Here is a 21,503-nt window from a genome sequence, read left to right as displayed (position 1 = left end):
AGTTGTAAACAGTTTAGAGATTAGAGGAAAGGAAAAACAATGAGCTTGAAAGGTTATATCCTGCTAAGATATATAGATACCTAGTGTTATCCTAGAAAAATAATGTAGGTGATATGCTGAAGGGGTAATTAAGTATTTACCTTGTGGTCTGTGAAGTAGTCTATGTATTAATTCAAACAGCATTTTTGAATATCCCCTATCTGTCAGGCATGTGTACAGGTATGATGCAAACATGGAAAGCTTTTCTATGGAAATAACAAAGGTCCTTACCTGTTTTGCTGAATTAGAGGCTATATCTCAGGAGACGTTTACTATAAGAACTTGCCTGAATTAACAGTACTACAAATGAAAATCTCACTACACAAAAATCTTACCTGTGATAGAGAGAACGACCACCATAAAATCAAAAATGTTCCATCCACTGGTGAAATAGTCACAGTGGAAAGCAATGAGCTTCAGCACACATTCTCCAGTATACAGCATAACAAAAACTAGGTTAATCCAGATGAGAGCAGTGTCCATTTGTGAACTCTGTCCGTCACTTTCTATCATAATGGTTATTGCTTGGAGACAGATAAGAACCATAATGACAATATTAAAAACTTGACTTGTTACCAAGTCAAAGATGAATCTTTGGAACTTGTTCTGTGGGTAAAGAAAAAGGTGAAATAGTCGTATTAATAGAATATCCAGACACACACACAGGCTTTAGATTTACAACTTTCCTCCAGGCATAAATATGAGGATATGTTAGGGCCCAAGTTTTTACCAAACTAGAATTATAGCACAGCGTCAAAACAAACAAGAACACCATGAAAAGCTTTGTCAAGGAACACATTTTTAAAAATTCTGTCAGAAGTATTTGTTGCTAAGAATTTTGTTGCTAAGAATTTTAAAAACACATGTTTATTTTTAAAGATGAAGATATCAAGGGAACTTTTTTAGCAGCTTCAAAAAAAAAAAAAAATCTAGATATTTTCTTACTCCTGGGCGAGGTATTGTTTTTTGCGAGTTTTCATACATCAGCTTCTTCAGTGCACGATATTGTTTCTTCTGTTTTTCTGTTATAAAGATATTTGAGCCTCCTTGGTAAAGACATGAAAGAAAAATATATTAAAATAAAATTTAATCCAAATTTCACTTTATATTAATATGCATTTTGGAAAGCTTGGCAATGATTGATTTAATCTTTTATAAAAGGCTTAACTGCAATGAACCAAATCATGTTTAAATGTGTCTGACTTTCAGCACGATATAGAATATGTACAGATAGTGACTGATACTGTTATCTTCTGGTGTACCTTCCTGTGGGTGGTCAACCTTGTTTTAACTTTTCAGTTTCCTGAGGCCTACCTGTTGTTAGACTGAGACAAAGGAGAAATGGAATGTCTAGAAAGGCTTATCTTTCTATATATTTGACCACTGACCTCTCTATTCCCATTTGATTAGTGGAGACTCAGAGTTGTTTGTTTACCAGATTCTGCACACAGCTAAACGTTGATGACATGGCTAAATTGTACTTTCAAAATTAAATGATTCTTTTCTTCAATTCGTTAGAAGGCTTTCCTACACCAGTAGAAAGTAGGTCCCTGTGGTTAGACTAAGCAGACGTAGATGACTTTTGAGGCCTTTGCAATTTGTAGAAACCCTGAAGGGAATATTTGTGTGGGGATGGCACCAAATAAGCTGTTCAATTCTGCCTCTGAATTCTTTCTTATTCATTTCAAGCACTCCTATTTAGGCCACCCAATTAGAATTTATGACTCTCTACTGCTAGCATGAAAAGCTACTCTGAGAAAATGTCTGTGCTGGTTATGACTCTGCAGGCTTTGAAATTTTCAGAGAGGGAAAAGTGTGGTTGATTTTTCTTAAACTTCTACCACATATTTGTGCAAATGCACAATGTGTTTTATTTTTTAGCATGTCATTATTTATTAATATACATACACAAACACTTGCAATCTTTACCTTCTAAACTTGTCAGTACATATTTGAATATAGAAAATAATGTACAGAATGGACATTTTAGCAATGTTTATCAATATGCAGGAACATCAATCTTTTTTTAGATAAGTGCCAAATGAAAATGACATTAAGCTGAATCTAAAACCAATCATTTGAAGCAGGACCTTTTCATAAACGTGTTTGATTTTTCTCAGGTTTTGATGAACAAAGAATATTTATACTTATCTTTATTTTATGCTTGTTGAAATTAGCAAGGATAACACCGATCAGCATAGTTAGAGGGAGAAATAATCCAATGACAATAAAGACCAGAAAGTAACAATACATGTAGATGTTCTTTTCAAAATCAGGCTGCATATCTACCTAAAAGTTAAAAAAGCAGCAAAATAGGAAAGAGCATTGAGGATTTTTACATCAGAAAAATACTCTGTCTGACACTGTAATAATGAGTACATGTCACCATCCATTTGTCCAAACCCGTAGAATGTACTACACTGAGTGAACCCCAAGGTCAACCATGAACTTTGGGTGACTGATGTGTGAATGTAGATTCATTTGTGGTAAAAAACACACCATTCTGGTGAATGTTGTTAACAATGAGGAGGCTATGCATGTGTGGAGGAAGGGGTATATGGGAAATATCTGTATCTCCCCCTCGATTGTGTTGTGAACTTAAAAGTGCACTAAAAAGAAATTCTTTAAAAATATATGAAAAGTGGGGGGGGAAAAAGAAAAATATTGATACTGACTTTTTAAAACACAAGATTTATAAAACAATTTCTGACAAGGAAATCCAACAATGCTACTTGAGGTATGTTTCCTCTTTGATCCTTGGTGAAGGGATACCATTGCTTTGTTTACTGGATTTTAAAGTTTATTGTATTGGTCTAATAATTGTTATGAAGTCTGATATTCCTTCAGATGGGCGTATTGGGCTCAACCATTGTATATAATCCTGAAAGGATTTCATTGTCCATGAAATACTCAATCTAAATAATATTTAACTTTTGTCTAGCATAAGCATTTGCTTTTACCCTGTTAATTACTGTTCTTGATGGTGCCCAGTTCTTGAATTACAAAAATGACCTTGCTTGAACTTTAGCAATGACTTTAAGATTATATTGTACTTACACCAGTAGAATCAACAGCTGAATTCATAATAGAGATCCATCCATTAAATGTTGCCTGTAAAAATTGCATATATTTAATTCTTATAGAAATATTATGCTTCATGGCAAGTAAAACTCAATCTGTTATTAATATAGTAAACATTTGATTAGTAAGGCTGACCACACTTCAATATATTGTGTAGCAGATCTTTCCCATTTTCATTAGTACCTTTATGTTGTATGTTAACAACTATTTAAAACTATTTAGTGTAACTGTAGTTAATAACTTAAATATTTTAAGATAGTATAAATAGAAAGAGGGAGATATAGGTAGAGAGGTAGATAAATAGTAAATAAATATGTGCTACCTAAGTGTCATAGTTACTTGTAAGTGCTATATATGTGCTCTTCTACGGGGGATCTAAGACAGGAATGGTTCACCTCCTCACATCTGCTTGATGTTGGGTGACTGAGTAGCCATTCTTCAAATAACTAAGCAGAAATAAAACTGTAGTAACTTGAGTTGGCCCAAATATTGTGACCCTATTACATGATCATTGATGGAAATAGGTTTGGCCAGTACCTGCCATTTCCTCAGTCAGTCCTGCCTTCATCTCCCCTGGTTTCTCCAAAAAGTGCAGGAACTGTTTCACTTTTGTTTTTCCAAATGAACTTATTTGTTCATAATATGTTTCTACAACAAATAATAGCTAAAATAATTTATAACCAATTGTATTAATCACCCACATTTTGTCCTTATGTTGACCCACAGCATGGATGAACAGATAATAGATAAAATCAAAAGCATACTTACTACTTGAAGCAATGAAAGAAAACCATTTCCAACATTATCAAAGTTCAGCTTTGCATTCTCCCATGGCATGGACTCATTGAGTATAAGACTTTCACAGTGATTCTTATTCCTGACTTCATATGTAGGAAACCTTTCTCCACTTGTTGGGTCAATGCACTGATAGAACGTGCCAGCAAATAAGTATACTCCCATGATGCTAAAAGCCAGCCAAATCATAAGGCAGACCAGAAACACATTCAAAGCAGGTAAAGTTGTTTTTATCAAAGCTCTCACAACCACCTGGAATATAAAAAGCAAACAGGTAAACTTTAGGTAAGAAATGTGAAAATATTTTGATTAAATTGGAAATACTAATTAATGTAATGTCATATTGAAATAACAGAAAAAGGGCCATTTCTAAAGATTTAATGGGCCACACCCATGCTGGTATTTAAATAACCAAAATAATAAATTTCTATTAAAAATATGCATTAAAGCCAGCCAGGCTTGGCTCAGCGGTTGAGAGTCAACCTAGGATCCAGGCGATCAGGGTTCGATTCCCGGTCGGGCACATGCCCGGGTTGTGGGCTTGATTCCCAGTCGAGGGCGTGCTCAATGATTCTCTCATCATTGATGTTTCTATCTCTCTTTCCCTCTCCTTTCCTCTCTCTGAAATCAATAAAGATATATTTTCAAAAAATGCATTAAAAATCCAGATATTCTCAAAATGTTTTTAGTAAAAAAGAAATCATTAAAAGAACAGAGTCGATTAGTATAAATGCTAGAATAAAGAATTATTTCATGTTTATCAACTATTGTGCAAGAAATGGGCAAGACAAGTGAACCTGTGTGTATGTGTAAGACTATCTAGAAAGCATACGAGGCCCTGGCTGGGTAGCTCAGTTGGTTAGAGTATTTCCAGTTGATTAGAGTATCCTCTTGATGTGCCAAGATCGACACCAAGGTTGTGGATTCAATCCTTGGTCAGGGCACATACAAGAAGCAACAAATGAATGCATAAATAAGTGGAATGAATAGGTGTTTCTCTCTCTCCCCCTTCCTCTCTCTCTCCAAAATCAATGGAAAGCATATAAAATGAGAGCAAAATAGGCCCAGGCATAATTCTTGGGGATTCTAACCTTCAGAAGGAACAGCCTACAAAGGAGAAAGTAAAGAAGAGGCAGAGGAAATAAGAGACGATCATGAGATTGTTTCAAGAGACACTGATTAAGCAGCTAAACCTCACAAAATCACAAAGCACTTCATTGAACCACTCTGTGTCCCTGGTAAAACACTTCAAGTGGGAAGTTTGGGAAGTGAATTCACCACCTAAATTTGAGTAACAGCAATAGTCTATAATCACTGCCTCCATTTCCTCAACTCCCTTCACTCTTTAATATTACAATCAAAATGTTATTCGTATCACCCCACTAATGCTGTTATGGCAAATGTAAACCAGTTGTTATATCCAATAGAGTATTTTCAATCTTTGCTACTTTTTAAATCCTCACCAAAAGATATGTTTTTACTGATTTTTAGAGGGAGAGAAAGGGGTGGAGAGAGAGAAACAGCAACAAGGGATGGAACCCACAACCAAGATACATGCCCTGACTGGGAATCAAACCCGAAACCTTTTGGGTCATGCGTGGACAAACCAACCAGCTGGGCAACTCAGCCAAGACAATCTCTGCTAGTTCTTTATCTTTCAGTGAGCATTTACACCTTCGACTCCCTCCCCCCAAATCACTTCTCCCTTTTTCTGAGAGACCACTGATTTTTCTCTTCTACCATTCTAACCTTTCCTTCCCTCAGCCGTTACTGGATACATATACATTTGCCTGTACTTTCTTGCTTATATTCCTTAGTTTTCTGGTCTTGATTTAATATTTTGACTTTTAATTGTGTTTTTAATAAGGCTTTATTTCTAAAACTAAGTCACATTCCTCTGTCGACACTTTAGATATTTCGATAGGTGCACTGATGCCTCCGATAAAAAAAATGCTATGCCTGTTAGTACATATGTAATAAAAGCCATGGAGATGGTTGACCCAAATATTTCAAAAGTGAGAGCATCAAGACCTGAAGTTTGTTAACTACATAAAATATTAATTTTGTAATCTTGTAGCTCCCTTATATACTCAGTGCTACATCCTAGGAGAGCATTCAAACCACAGAACTTCAGGAGGCTGAGATGGAGCTTAAGATCTGGATCTGACCCTGACCTAAGAACGGCTACTGTAATCCTGTCCTTGGATTGCCCGGCTGCGCTCTCTGCAGGAGGCAGCTCGGCGGCTGCTCCCGTCACCCCTGCGCTGGGCGCTGGGACAATGCGCACCCTCACGGGGGGCACCATCCCCCCCCCCCCCGAAGGTGGGTGGGGCGGGGAGGGCAGGGAGGAGGGAGCTGAGGAGTCGGGCGAGCGGCCGCCAGGAGGCTCCGCAGCCCAGCTGGCCGCACCCGCCCGCTCCCTCCGCAGCGCCCGTTTCCGCGGAGCCAACGCTGGAGGGTCCGCGGCGCAGGGTGGACCCAGCTCTGCCCTCGGGGCGCCTCCGGGCGCCTCCGGGCTCCCGAGGCCCCGTCGAGGAGCAGCGCAGGGGGGCATTTGATCGGGAAGGGCTGGTTCACAGCCTTCCCAGTTCCCAGGTTCAATTCCAACTGGCCCCTTACACGGGTTTAATAAGCAAGGGAACTCAGGGACGAGGCTTGCCTTGGGGCGGCGACAAGACAAGTGGATTTCTGCCAAAAATATTTTCTCTTAACTATTAGGGCTTTTTAAATTTTTGTTTATTTTTATTAGTTTTCATATCTTATGAGCAACAGACCTAAAACCCTAATAAGCATAGGTAATATACCTTTCTTCTATAAGTAGTAGAATATAAGGTTTTTGTATTAGAATTGTTAAAGATATAAATGAGATTACAAAACCTTACGTCTGTAGAAGTTTAGTAGATTAGTTTAGAAATTTCTCTCTTACCTTCATTCTTTCAAATTGAGATAGAACTCTAAGTGCCCGAAGGAATTTAATGGAAGCCAGTAGCTTTAGCTCTTCCCGAGATTTGCCGATTAAGTTAAGACAAAATACCTAGATATATGAAAAATAAATAATAGGATTTGATTTTAACTTTAACAAAACAGTCTATAGAAAGAACTTCGCATTCATTAAAAAAGATACATAGTCAAAGCCCATCAAGAAATATGCAAAAGCTTTAATATACATATCAATACATCTTAACGATGACTCACAGAAAGTTGTAAGAGAATCATTTTGTCGAAATCACTAAAAAAAGATTTAAATTTTTTTTCTGGTAATAAGAATACATGTTATTGAAATAAACAAAATTCATACATTTGACGTTCTTTATAATTAAGGATTAATATTTATATCCATTTTTTAATTTTGAAATGAGATTAAAAATCAGTTTCATGATTATTTTCAATATAGTAATAGTAATAGTATACAACTTATTCATTGAAACAAAATTTTAAATATATTTACAAATGCATCCATATATAAATATAGTTAAGATAATATAGGAAATTAGATTTTAGAGGACAGGCATCAAGAAGGATATGAATATTGTTAAGTCTAAGTACAAAGTATAGAAAGATAGTAAGGTTATTTTTTAAAGTAAAAATATATACATAAAAATGATTTGAGGGTAATAAATGTTAATGGAGATTGAATAAGGTGATAGAGTTAAGATTAACTTTTATTGTACCTTCATATTTCTGTATTTACAAGGCAACATAAATGAAAAAGTTGTTCTTTTTTAACCTATACTAAAGAGATGGTCTTGAAGTGGGCTTTGAAATAAGGGTATCATGTGTAAACATGGAGAAATATGCAGTCTGGTTTGGTTGGAGTAGAAGGTTAATTTACAAGAAATAATTTAAAAGAGAGAAGTCAGATATTTTAAGTTATTATTTACAGACTGAGAAGTTTCAATCATTACTTATACAATAAGGGGCCACTTGTTCATTCAGCAAAAATTATTGCACACCTACCACGTGACATGAATTATTCTAGGAATTGGTGATAAGGAGAGAACCAAATTGAAAAAAAAAAATTCTGTCCGAACGGGGCTTATCTTTCAGTATGGGAAGACAAGCAATAAGCAAGATCAGTTAATAAATTATATAATATTAGTAGGTGCTTTGGAGACGAAGAAAGCAGAGAAAGAAAAGGAAGTAGTGGAGTGACTGTCGTTTTGAAAAAGGTGGTGCAGAAAGACCTAACTTCAGAGTTTCATTTAAGCAGACATAAATGAGCTGGGCCAGCAAAACTTGCAGGTGGATGGAAGAGTAAGTGCAAAGGCACGAAGACGGAAGCAATCTTGGCATATGTGAGGCGCTTCAAGGCCAGTGCTGGTGGCACAGCACACAGACCAGGATGGGGGAAAGAAAGGGTGAGTAGGAGGACATAAGACTGCATCATACAGAGACTTGTAGGCCTTTATTTGCAAAGACTGTCGCTTTTACTCTGAGTGAGTCCATATGGAGTGTTTGTTGGAGAGTTTCAAGAGAAGTGACTTGAGTTGACTCCCATTTTACAATAGTAAAATAGACACAGTTGCTATGTGGAGAACAGAATGAAAGTGGGAGTGGTGGGAACAAGAATATCAGTTTGGAATCTACTGCAGTGATCCAAACGAGAATTTTTGGTTGCTGGGATTAGTGTGGTACTGGTGAAGGTAATGATAAGTAGTCTCGTTTTGGATAATTTAACAGTTGAGCAAACAGAATTTAAATATTTTAGGATGGTGATATTTTCAAAATACTGTGCAATAAACCTATTTTGTTAGCAGAGGGTACATGGGTGACTGTTAGAATAATCCAGGAGTGAAGTGCTGAATTTTAAGTTTTAGAATGAGAAGAAAAGGATAAATAGTAAACATTACAAATGAAGAAATTTGGGATGTTGGTAACTAAAAACGTATAGGGAGAGGAGGATACAAGTAAATGGAATAGTAAAAGAGTAAGAGTAAAGAGGGAGCAGCAAACCAAAGAGCTTTAAAATTTAGTTTTGCATACGTACAATAACAACCATGAAGTCTAGCCTGTACCAGCCATTAGTGAAATAGGCTTTAAGACCATATGCCATCCACTTTAGAAGCATTTCCAGGATAAAGATGTAAGTGAAGATCATGTCAGCATATTCTAGTAAGATTTTAATGGTCTTTCTTTGATCGATATATATATCTTCAAAAGCCTGTGGGAAAAAATTTAAGGATTAGCATACATGTAATTTCTAAAAAGTCTTGCCTGAGGGGAATCGAATGCCATCTCTAGTAAGCAGATGGTGAGCAAAGTCATAGGCTGTAGTCACAGGGCTGGTTCACTTTGCTTGGACTTATTCACATAATCCACAAGTATCATTTTCTGATCCAATGCCTATAACAGGCATCATTAATTGATCCAAGAACCACGTCTTAAAGAGATTGAACTTGGTCTCATAATTGTTCTAAATAGTGCTCCAAATCAGTTAATCAAGCTTAACAGAAATGTATTTTAATTATGATGTATCTTGGTGTGGACCTCTTTAGGCTCATCTTGTTTGGGACTCTCTGTGCTATGTCTATTTCCTTCATGAGATTAGGGAAGTTTCCTGTCATTTTTTCACATAGCTTTTCAATTCATTGCTCGCTCTCTTTTTCTTCAGGCAGCCCCATAATGTGAATGTTAGTATGCGTGAATTTGTCCCAGAGGCTCTTTATGTACTCTCATTTTTTAAATTCTTTTTTTTGGTTTTTTTTTGCTATTCTGATGGAGTGTTTTCTATTTCCTTGTCTTACAGATCCTCTGCTTCATCTATTCTGTTGATTCCCTGTAATATGTTCATTCAGTTAATGTATTTTTCATTTCTGTCTGGTTCTTTTTTATACATTCTAGTTCTGTGTTTTTGTTTCCTATCACTTTGTTGAAGGTCTCACCAAGTTCATCTACTTTCCCCTAAGTTCACTGAGCATCATTATAACCAGTGTTTTGAACTCTGCATCTAGTAGGTTGCTTGTCTTCATTTTGTTTAGTTATCTGTCTGGAGTTTTGTTCTGTTCTTTCATGTTTCTTTGTCTCCTCATTTTGTCAGCCTTCCTGTGTTTGTTTCTATGTGCTAGGTAGAGCTGCCACATCTCCTAGGTTTGGCAGAATGCCTTTTTGTACTAGGTGTCCTGTAGGGTCCAGGGTCACAACCTACCAGCCACCCAAGTAGGGTGCTCCAGGTGCCCCTGCCCCCCCGTGTGGGCTGTGTACACCCTCCTGCTGTAGTTCAGCCTTGACAGGTGTTGGCATGTCAATGGGAGGGGTTTGCCCTTAGGCTGATCAGCTTCAAGGACTGGCTGTGACTACTGTGGAGGATTAGCTGTGTAGGGGCCAATCCTACAAAGCTGGAATCACTTCAATGGGGCTCTGATGCCTACTGAGTTCACCTTTTCAGTGTGCTGCTTGTGGAGGTGGTTGGATGGTGCATCGACATAATCTGAAGCTGTCCACTGGGTCTGCTGGCTCTGAGACTTCTGAGAATTCCTGGGAGGTGCAGGCCAAGGTCAGCCACTGCCTGTATTTGCCCAGGCCACCTGACATGAGCTACAAAGTGGTATGTAGATGGCTACTACTTGTACTTTGTTTGGAGGTGCCCAGGAAAGGCTAACCTGAGAATCAAGACCAGTGCTGGGCTTGGGGAGACTTAGTGAGAGGTACAGGCACTCAGAGACCAGATGCTGCTTATCTGAGAGATTTTAGGAAAGTCTGAAGCATGAACCAAAACAGGCCATTCATACAGAGAAGCCACTGGAAACAGCTTGGGTGGGCCCACAAGTTGGGTGGTGTGAGGTTTCAGGAAATCACCAGGGTGGGGTCAGGTGGATGGAGACTCAGATATAGCACCTGCCTGCAGGCTGTGTGGAAGGAGGGCTCTGAAAAGGAACAATGGCCTCTGCCAGCACTTCTGTCTGGGAGAAAGCTGTCCCTCCAGCTCTTGCCCTGATGCCTGATAATTCACTTCCTCCCTGTATGTCTCTGGTGCCTTTGAAGGTGCTGCCACAGTGCTAGAGCTCAGAGTGAAAGAGTCTGAGTAAGTCCATGCTCAGGCCCTTTAAGAGGAACACTTGGGACTCCAGCAGTCTCTGTGTTACCCAGCCACAATCTCTGCTGATTTTTACAGTCAGAAGTTATGAGGATTTCTATTCCTGGCACTGGAACTCTGGGCTGGGAGGCCTGGTATGGGGGTGGCACCCCTGGCTTTCAGGAGGGATCTCTGCAGCAAAGATATCTCTTCGGTTTTTATCTACCTCACATGGGTGTGGAATCAGCCCATTTCCCATCTCTGTCCCTCCTACCAGTTTTGACGTGGCTTCTTCTGTATATCCTTAATTGTAGGACTTTTGTTTAGCTACATTTCAAGTGGTTCTTAATGACTGTTGTTCTGTAGGTCAGTTGTAATTTGATATGACTATGGAAGGATACAAGTACTGTGTTTACCTATACCGCCATCTCGACCAGAAGCCTAAACTTTGTTTCTTATATGAAACTTTATTAAAATAAGAATTAGGATCTCTTAACATTCCTTTTTCCCCACTGTCATTTACATATTTTGAAACTGTATTATTTATTTAATGTTAAATGAGGCCTGTATAGATTTTAAAGAGACTATGATGTATGTCTTCAAAACTAAAATCATAGCCTATAAACTTTGGTGCTATAAAAAGTATTACAGGGGGAAACTAACTTGGTATGGCGACTTTACAAATTAACAGACTTCTAATATACTTTTCCCATAAAAATCTCACATACTTGCACTTACCAGAGCACCTGTGCTGAGCAAAGTGACAAGGCCAATGAAACACTTAAAAAAACTGTTTTCTACTATCTTGCAGCAGGTTTTCCTTATGTTTCGCCAAATTTTTCCTCTTTTAGAGTCTCTACTGATTTGACCTGGTGAAGATCTTCGTTCATAACCTGTCAAGAATAAAATTGTTAAGAAAAAAATCTTTAAAATTTATGAAAAAATAAACATCTCATAGTTTCTTCCACATGCTTTCAACTATTTCTTTATAGAATCTAATATAGGTGGTCTCTGACTTATAAGAATTTGATTTTTACATCTTCTGTGCTGAACACTACAACCACTGAGAAAGCAACAACAATAACAAAAACTCGTGAGTTTGGTAATTAAAAGAAATTGTGAAAGGCAGAGATGACTCAGTGCATTCCTTAAGCCTTCGGGACAGAGTCTGAGAATAGAATTTATTTCCTCCTCCTCTCTTCTTCCTACTACTACTACTACTAAAAACACACACACACACACACACACACACACACACACACCTGAGTAGCATATTGGCATAATGCCTGAAAAGTCATTCTTTGAAGATTCACGTGGCATACAAACATTCCCATTTAAATTCACAAATATTTATGAAATATTAAGAGTTATAATATCAGTTAAATCAGTTAAATTGATTTCAATTCTTAGATGGCATGGGAATGGGAATTTTATTTGAGACTATCTAAGAACCAACCTGGATTATGGAGTACTTTGTGAATAGGGCACATGTGCATAGGGTTTTGAACTCTACTTTCCAGTCAAGAAATTTAGTATAAGGAACTTTTTTCTTACTGTTTTTACGGTGCTTTGGCTTTTCATGTTCATAGATCATTTCTTCTTCTTCAGAGAGAGCAATATCAACTGTGCTGCATTCAGATGAGCTAGATGGCTTTACCTTCTGAAAAGTAAAGTCCCACCAGAAATGTGAATAAAGTTTCATTTAGTCACTGTAGTTAAAATTTGCTTCATTTTTAGAAATAAGAAAAAAGAAAACTATGCACACAAAAGACCATTATCAGCTTTAAAAGACTTTAGGCCAAGTTCATGATTGATATTAAAATGTGTATATATCTGTGTGATTGACGTTTTAAAAGTTATTTTAAAAATTAATTTAAGATAAAATAATTTTAATTAAAATTAATATTTAGTTAATAACACTGTCCACCCAAGTGATATATTAGGTTATCTCCAATTTCCAAAAGGATTTGAGTTCCAAAATTTTCCTGAAGTTATTCACCAAGTTCCCAGTATGCTATTTCAATCAGATGAGTAGCATCAGAGTAAATCTCCCCTTGATGCTAAAGATGGGGAGACAAGGGTATACTTAGTATTTACTGTATTATCCAGTCCAGACATTCTTATGTATGTCATCATAGGATGAGACATGTAAGGTTATCCTGAAGTGAAATGAAGAAACGGCACAAGGAACACGGTCAAGGATAGACCTAGGAAAGTGGTTCCAGCCCTAGAAAAGAGGCTACTTGCAGAGACTGATATTTCTTCCCACTCTATTCTTGACTGAAGTTCAAGACTGGCTAGAATAAGGTAGTCATGACATGTGGTAACAATGCAAATGACATGCTTGGCCTTTACTTGAAATGATTTTCTCACAATGCTTTACTTTACCTTACTGGAAAGTGGACATAAACATATCGTCTTTTAAAATGACCAAGATCCTAAAATTAATAGTGTAAAAAATCACTTTCTCATTATAAAAATTAAGATAAGTGTTTAAAACATTTAGAAGAAAAGCAGTCTTATTTCTTAAAGATCAAGGAAAGCTCTAGATGCAGTATATAAAAAAGAAAATTACAAATATTTGTCCTACTTCTTGGTCTTATACACAATACATGTCAATGAAATATAATTAGGAAGCTTTGTTTGCTTAAACCTTAATGGTAATTGTCAATAAGCCATTAAGGTGCTCAATTAATCAGTGCTGACTCACCTTCTTATCAACAATGCTGTAAATCAGTAAATAAGGCATCAGGCTACTGAAATATCTCACCTCTTTGCTGCTGCCATAACCCGACTTGCTCTGAATCTCCTTGTTATCCAGATTTTCTATATCAGATTCTCCAGAAGCAATTGGTACAGTTTCAGAGACACTAGGACTGGGGATAAGTGATTGACTCTCATTTTCAGTCATTGTGTTTTTGTCTGTGCTAGTGCTTCTTTCCTTGACCTTGAAATCTTGGGTGTTGCTCAATTCAGAAAGAGTATGGTCAGAAATGTTCTCTTTAGCACGAGGATCGTTTTCATGGTCCATTGTGTCCTTGGGACCATCTAGTCTTTTACATAGTATTTTAGAAAGCACATAGCTTATTCCCTTCTTAATCCTTGCCAGGGCACGCCAGAGATTTTTGGCTTCATCATTCTCTTCAGCCGTTGCAGCATTGTATGAACTGAAGAAGCTCACCAATGCCAGAAACAGGTAAAGTATCTAAATGAATAAGTAAATAAGGTTAAGTGTATCTCATTTTTTGTTTCCCTTTAAACAATAAAAAAATCCTTTAAAAGGGCTGACCTGAGATTTGAAAACAGCATATGAACTACAATGCTATTCAGTTCTTACCCATCTACAATGGGTCCAGTGCTGTGCTAGAGGATTGTGTAGCCAGAACGCATCTTAAGCGCAGAACATTCTATGAAATATTTGTTTCTCTTTCATAGAGGAAAAAGGCAAAGTTTATAGATGTTAACTATCAAAGGTCACACAGATTGAACTCGTCTGTCTTACTCCAAAGCTTATTTTCTTTCCCTGAGTCAAGCTGCCTCTCTCGCAAGGTGAGAAAATGAATTGCTACTCCAGGTGGCTGACTTCACTTTGGTTCTATCCCAGGAAGATGTCTAATGACATCTTCATGGATTCTGCAAACCCATAAGAAATTTCACTGGGAGGGATCAATTCCGGTTCTGAGGCCCATATCTAATTTTTCTGAGACATGCAAGCACAGGGATTATGTAGGTTAATTGATTATTTGTGGTAATAAATTTGGCCAAATAAGAAAAAAGTGATAGAAGAATTATTACTAATACTTGCCAGTTATTCAAACTCAAGGATAGTGTCCATGTTGATGTTTACTATCATTAAGAAATATGATCGATCAAAGCATGCTCAGTTTCCAGAGAATCAGATTTTTATCTTGTTTGTAATTGTATGGTATAGATGTACTTTTTGGAGAGTTGAAGATTAATATTATTTATTCTCTTAGATTTAAAGTAATAATTTGAGCATTTTGTTTATTATGGAAGTTTTTTCTCCTCTCTTCAGATATTTGAGCTTAAGACTTAGTTAATTTTATGCTTTACATATTATTTTTAGAGGGCAAAGTTCAAATGACATGCATTATGTTTAAGAACATGTAAACAGTAAGTCCTCACTTAACATAACGTCGTTCATAGGTTCTTGAAAACTGTGACTTTAAGTGAAATAACATATAACAGAACCAATTTTGCCACAGGCTAATTGGTATAAATAAGAACTAAGTTCTTACAGCATATTTCTGGTCACAAAACATCACTAGACTTCTAAGTAAAGATCCAAAACATTTCTAATAGTAAACCATGAAATAAATGTGAGCCATACATACATTTAGAAAACATTAGTAGAAATAAGTAAGACAATTATTTTCCAACCTGCTTATTCTCTTTCAGGGTCATGGTCAGGTGACAAAAACGACATTAAGAGAAATGTCCTTATTGGAGGAGCTGCTGTATATATAACTTACATAACGTTTCCTGTCTGTGTTTCTGATTACTTCACACATTAAGATCTACTCTTAGCATAATTATACTGACATTAATGTGTACACAAAACAAAATAAGCCTATAAAGATCTCCAAACGCTTATTTGTTAAAACTTCTTTCAGCATTCTGCATCTATGTGAAGAGATGAAGTTCTCAGAAACTCTGATAATTACTGTCTTTCTCATGCATACACACACCTGAGAAAATATGAACTGCTCACCATATAGTGTTCAATCCTAACTGACTGCTTTTACTTCTCTGTACCTATATTTTCATATACATAGGAATAAAGTTCAAATAAGACTCACAGAAAACCAAAATGTTATTGCAGACATTAATGTCATCCAATAGATAATCATAAATCTTAACCATATTTTGGTGGAACAATAAAATTGTATGGTATAGATGTACTTTTTGGAGAGTTGAAGATTAATATTACTTATTCTCTTAGATTTAAAGTAATAATTTGAGCATTTTGTTTATTATGGAAGTTTTTTCTCCTCTCTTCAGATATTTGAGCTTAAGACTTAGTTAATTTTATGCTTTACATATTATTTTTAGAGGGCAAAGTTCAAATGACATGCATTATATTTAAGAACATGTAAACAGTAAGTCAAACATGTAAACAGTAAGAGTACAAATGGCTCAAAATTGGAAATTTCTTACAGATGAGATCATCTGAACTGATATATTTTCTATAACCTATGATGACAGAGTCTCAGAGGACAAACTGAAAAAAATAAACATAACTGAAAATACACTGATCAAATGCCAATACCCCCAGAGATTCACAGGATTATTCTCACACTAGTGTCTCACTTGACAATAAGGCCAATAAGACTTACAGATAACCTGGGTTGGGCTCCATGACCCTTATAGGAACTATACTGTTAGCCCCTCTACAATTCTCAAAGGATAGTAAGTTCAGGATGTAAGAGGGCAAGACCAAATATAATTTAAGGTAGCTGGCTGTTTCTTTTCCCTCCTTTGTTTGGTTAAGTATTAGGCACAGTGACACATAAGGAAAGGGTATTACGTAAGAATTTCATGACTATAAGCTTCATATAAACAAGAACCTCATTTTCTCTTAAGTAGACAACTAGCACAGTGCTAGGCACAACGTTAGTAATAAATAAATATTTGTTGAAAAAATGAATGAATTGTAGAATAAATGAAAGAATAGATTTTGTGCCAGAATTTGGACAGGGGAAAATTATGCTACAACAATTGTATTTTTAAGAGCTTGCAATCTAAGATGTCTTATATTGTAGACATACGTGCCCACACCCACACATACCCACACACACATATACATGCGTACATACATATATAATAAGAATGTAAAAAGGCTGAAAATAAAGGTCCAAATATTTTGGAGGGAACTGTGGTACAAATGAAGAACTTTTAAATACTGTAAAGTGCTTCTGCTTTGTTAAAGGGTGCTCTGAATTTAAAATAGCCTGGTCTCTTGAAGGATTAAAAAGGAAAAACTGTATTTTGTAAATGATCAAAGCTATAGAGCTTTGATTACCTCTTCTAATTTGAAGATTAATAAAGAAGGAAGGGGAAGTTTATATAAATTATATTATATAAACTTAGGGTTACTTTCTTTCAATCACAGTGTTACAAGATTCAAAACACATATTTATTGCTTTTGTGTTGAGATAAAAGGTGAAAGAATGTATATATAAGAAAACATTCAAAAGTGTTCCCTGAAATTTGCTCTCTCTCTCACCTCAAATGTATCTACCTATTGTGTGAGAATTGAGCAACTCATACCAAAATAAAGTAATATGGAAGAGAAAGAAAATTCGAGATTTACTTAAGTAATTATTTTTGTGATTAGTATTCAAGGAATTTAAAATGTATTTAGGCTCTCCTATTTTAATATTGTTCTAATTATATCTTAATTTATATTTAGCTTGGGAATATATAAGTATATATGGAATAACACATATTTATAAGCAGATTTTTTATTTTTTAAAAGTAACTGGATTTGACTTTGGGTGGTAAACACACAACACAATATACAGATGATATATTACAAACTGTACACTTGAAACCTATATAATATTATTAACCAATGTCAACCCTATAAATTTAATAAAAAATAAAAAGTGACTGGATTTTATATTAAGCTTTCTATTTCTTTTCATGTTTCTACCCCTCTCTGGCTTACTTGACCTTAACCAGATACCACAATTCACCTGGCAGAAACTACTTAAATTTCAGGCAAAACATCTGAAAGGTGCCCAGCTAAAACTTCTAAATAATGTTAAGTAATTAACAAAATTCTGTACAAAGGCAGAGGGCATTGGAATACTTTTACATGCTGGGCACTGTTCTGGGCTTTGATGATCAAGAGAACAGCCATGAACCCTTCCTTCAAGGAGCAGTTTAATAAGAAAGACAAGTACACCAACAATGAAACATAATGCCAGTGTGATAAGTGTATGACAGGGGTTATGATGAAGGTGAAACAAGTGACAAGGAAGGCTACCAATACCGTGGAGTCTTAACTTGTGAGTTCTCTTTTTTAGTCTTTTGGGAATCTCTATCACTTATGAATAAAAGCAAATATTGAGTCCTGTTTTTTTTTTCTTAGTGTAAGAACAATTTTCTTTCATAAGCCATTCCTTTTTCTTTGAAGAAGTAAAAGCTACTTATTTAATTCATAGCACCACCTCAATTACTGGATATTTAAAAGTGAAGCTTTCTCTCTTAGTGAATGCATAATGGTTTTATAGACCAGAGGTTTTCTAACTTTGCTGCACAATTGAATCAAATAAAGATTCTTTAAAAATCCTGATGTCCATGTACCAATAAAATCAGGATCTTTGGGAATGGATCCAAAGCATTAGTATATTTTTATAATGCCCCAGGTAATTCCAATGTGCATCCAAGTTTGACCATTAGTGCTATGTATAAGTGGTTCTTAAAATTTAATGTGTGTACATATCACCTGTTGATACTGTTAAAATGTAGCTTCTGTTCCCATAGGTCTGGGATAGGCTCTGAGAGTCTATATTGATAACTATCTCCCACATGATGCCAATGCTACTTTGAGCAGCAAGGTTATAAGCCAGTGCTATCCAATAGAAACATGATGCACATCGCATATGCAATTTTTCAGTAGCCACATTCAAAGCATAAACAAAAACAGATAAAATTAATCTGCTAGCATTTTATTTAACTAAATATATAAAAATATTATTTTAAAATGCAATTCAATAAAAATTATTAATGAAATTATTTACATTATTTTGGGGGGGTAAGACTTCAAATCCAGTGGATAGTTTTACATTTGGGGCACACCTCAAATTAGACCAATCATGTTTTAACTGATCAATTGCCACATGTGACTAGGTGAAATCACACTGAACAGCAGTTATAGAACACTGGATCCCATAAATCCACATCATGAAAATACTTGACTATATTATACATAATTTTCTCAAGGAAAATTTAAAAGCATGGATTACTTACCAATAAGTTTCCAATTAAAATGACCATCATATAAAAAGGAATACAGCTGAATCGGCTTGCTATGTCAAAGCAATCCCATAAAGTCTCTATCCACTCTCCACAGAGAATCCGGAACACGTTCAGGTAGGAGTGGAAGAAGTTGATCATGTGCCAGCGTGGGAGTTGACAGTCTTTGTCTAATTTGCAGACATATTCTTGGTATCTCAAACCAAACAGCCTCATGCCAACAATAGCAGAAAAGAACATGAACGTGAACAACAGCAGGATCAAGTCTTTCAGGGCCACCAATGACTTCGTAAGAGTCAGCAGCAGAATCTTAAATGTCGGCCAGTATTTCCCCAACTTGAAAATTCTTAACTAATAGAGCAATGCAAAAAACAAGAACAAGAAACAAAATACCAAAAAAACTTGGTTACTATTTATTATGATACACATTAAAGTTTTTATCAGCATTATACACATTCACATATATTGTCTTTAATGTAATGTTCAGTTTTGAGCATTGTTAATATTAACCACTAAAATTCATTTTATGTACAATTCTTCATACATCATACATATTCTATAACTTTTTACATGACATCCATACATATCTTCTTCTATTGATCTGTCAATGCCCATTCAATATTATACTATTATAATTACTAGTATAATATTATACTAGTATAATTACTGTTATACTAGTATAATTACTCTAGCTATACATTTAATTAATATCCAGTAGGGCAACTAACCATTCTGTTTTGCTTTTCACAATACATTGGGTATTTTTCCACATTTTGACATATAGATTATATTGAAAAAACCTGTCGGTTTCCACTGAATTCTATTGAGGTTTTTATTATGTATTTCCCTTCCAAGTAATACATTAAAGACCAAACACAACATTCTAGGTTTAGTCTGAATATTTTCCTTCTTTTCACTAAATTTTTTATTTCTATTGATACAGCACAGATTACTTTAACATTTTAGCCACCATATCACAAGAAAATTAGTCATCTAAAACCCATACATCATTTTTATAAACCTTCCTTAACTTTTTCTAGTACATACATATTTGGCTTTCTGGGCTCAAGAGCTGGGCTTTACATTTATCCATGTAAAACTTAATCATCTTATAGTCAGTCCATTACTAGCCTTTGAGACATTTTGATCCTATTTTTGATCATAGTTTTTATATTTCCCAGTCTTGTTTCATCCATAAGCTTGATAACTACATCTTTTATATGTTTTTCTCACTGATTTGAAAAGTCTACTGGTGAGGTTTACGACAGGTTGTTCTCGATTCCTGCTACATTCTTTCAACTTATTGACAAATACTTAACATTTTCATAAATACCATTCTAATAGCATTATTACCTTGCCTAGTTTTCTGATTCTTAACATCACCCTTCATTGCAGACATCTATTGGTTCTGACTTAATAATATTTATAACAACATTCTGCTGGTCTGACTGGTGTTATATGAAGTTTTCTATTTAGTAAAACTTTCTACCCTGCATTTAGAAATACCTGGTTCCAGTTCCTTAGCTACACATTGATATTCAGCTTCTGGGGCTCTTCATCATCTTGCTCCTCAAAACTGGCCCAGCACCCCTGGCCCTGCTTGCTAGAACAACATCTCAAATTTGCTCCATATATGGCTTATTTCCTTTAATGCTCTGGTTAAATAATAGCATTGGAGACTGCACACTCTTTCTTGGGGCAGTATTAACTCCTTTAATACTCCCAGTGTCCCAGTGGTATTTGTATTACTACTTTTTTCATTTTATGTTTCAGAAAACAGAGATATATTTTCATAAAATAAAATTTAGGTCTTGGATTCTACTTACCACCCTGAGTGATTGAAGAACAGCCAGTCCATGAACACTTGCTAGAAAGAGTTCTGCTAAACCATGGAGCACAATTAGGCTGTCGTAAATGTTCCAACCTACTTGGAAATACCCATATGGGTGCATAGCAATTATCTTAAAAATCATTTCTGTTGTAAAAATTCCAATAAAAACCTAAATAAAAACAAAACACATGAGTGAGAATGTGCCTGCAATAGCTCTGTCAGAACCCTCATGCACAGAAACCGTAACTTCAGTGCCACATTCCTCACAGTCCTTCTGTCAATATCTGGTTAGTTTTGGAGTTAGTATAACAACAGACTCATGCATTTTATTTAATAATCTAACATCAAACACTGTATAGAAAAATCTTTAATTATTTTTATAGCCAATCTGGAAGAAAATAAAAGAATATTTGAAGGTTAAAAAAGTCTTTTCACTTTGAATAGTTCCTTTTGGTATATAGAATATTTGTTAAGACATTTAATTTTTAACTTGTAAAAGAATAAAAGAAGTACATATATGATCCAGAAAAAATGCAGCAGAATAAACCTATGGAACCTGTCTTTTGAAAACTATACTGTCAGAAATAACTACATTACTGTTTTTGTATCAAGTAAATGTATAATTCAAAATTGGTAGCAGTTTGGCTGTTTGTATGAGTACCAAGCAACTAAACAATAACAACCTAATAAAAGGGGGGAAAAATTAAATACAATATGTTTGCTTGAATGTGACTTATTTTT

General features: G+C 35.6%; 1 protein-coding gene across 1 annotated transcript in view; it reads right to left on the bottom strand.

The window, feature by feature from the left end:
- The window catches only part of SCN7A (sodium voltage-gated channel alpha subunit 7), a 74,948-nt gene that overhangs the window by 5,397 nt on the left and 48,048 nt on the right, over positions 1-21,503 (bottom strand). Inside the window, exons 13-24 of the mRNA XM_081143205.1 lie at positions 20,758-20,931; positions 18,926-19,282; positions 13,698-14,132; positions 12,482-12,587; positions 11,666-11,820; positions 8,903-9,076; positions 6,842-6,949; positions 3,889-4,167; positions 3,097-3,150; positions 2,187-2,328; positions 985-1,085; positions 375-645 (exon numbers count right to left, since the gene is read on the bottom strand). Coding sequence (XP_080999331.1) covers positions 375-645; positions 985-1,085; positions 2,187-2,328; positions 3,097-3,150; positions 3,889-4,167; positions 6,842-6,949; positions 8,903-9,076; positions 11,666-11,820; positions 12,482-12,587; positions 13,698-14,132; positions 18,926-19,282; positions 20,758-20,931 — 2,356 coding nt within the window. The remainder of the gene's footprint in view (positions 1-374; positions 646-984; positions 1,086-2,186; positions 2,329-3,096; positions 3,151-3,888; positions 4,168-6,841; positions 6,950-8,902; positions 9,077-11,665; positions 11,821-12,481; positions 12,588-13,697; positions 14,133-18,925; positions 19,283-20,757; positions 20,932-21,503) is intronic.

This window comes from Miniopterus schreibersii, assembly GCF_964146895.1.
Source record: "Miniopterus schreibersii genome assembly, chromosome: 7".
Taxonomy (NCBI): domain Eukaryota; kingdom Metazoa; phylum Chordata; class Mammalia; order Chiroptera; family Miniopteridae; genus Miniopterus; species Miniopterus schreibersii.
The sequence above is the reverse complement of the archived record's forward strand: the minus strand, read 5'-3'. Positions and strand labels throughout refer to the sequence as shown.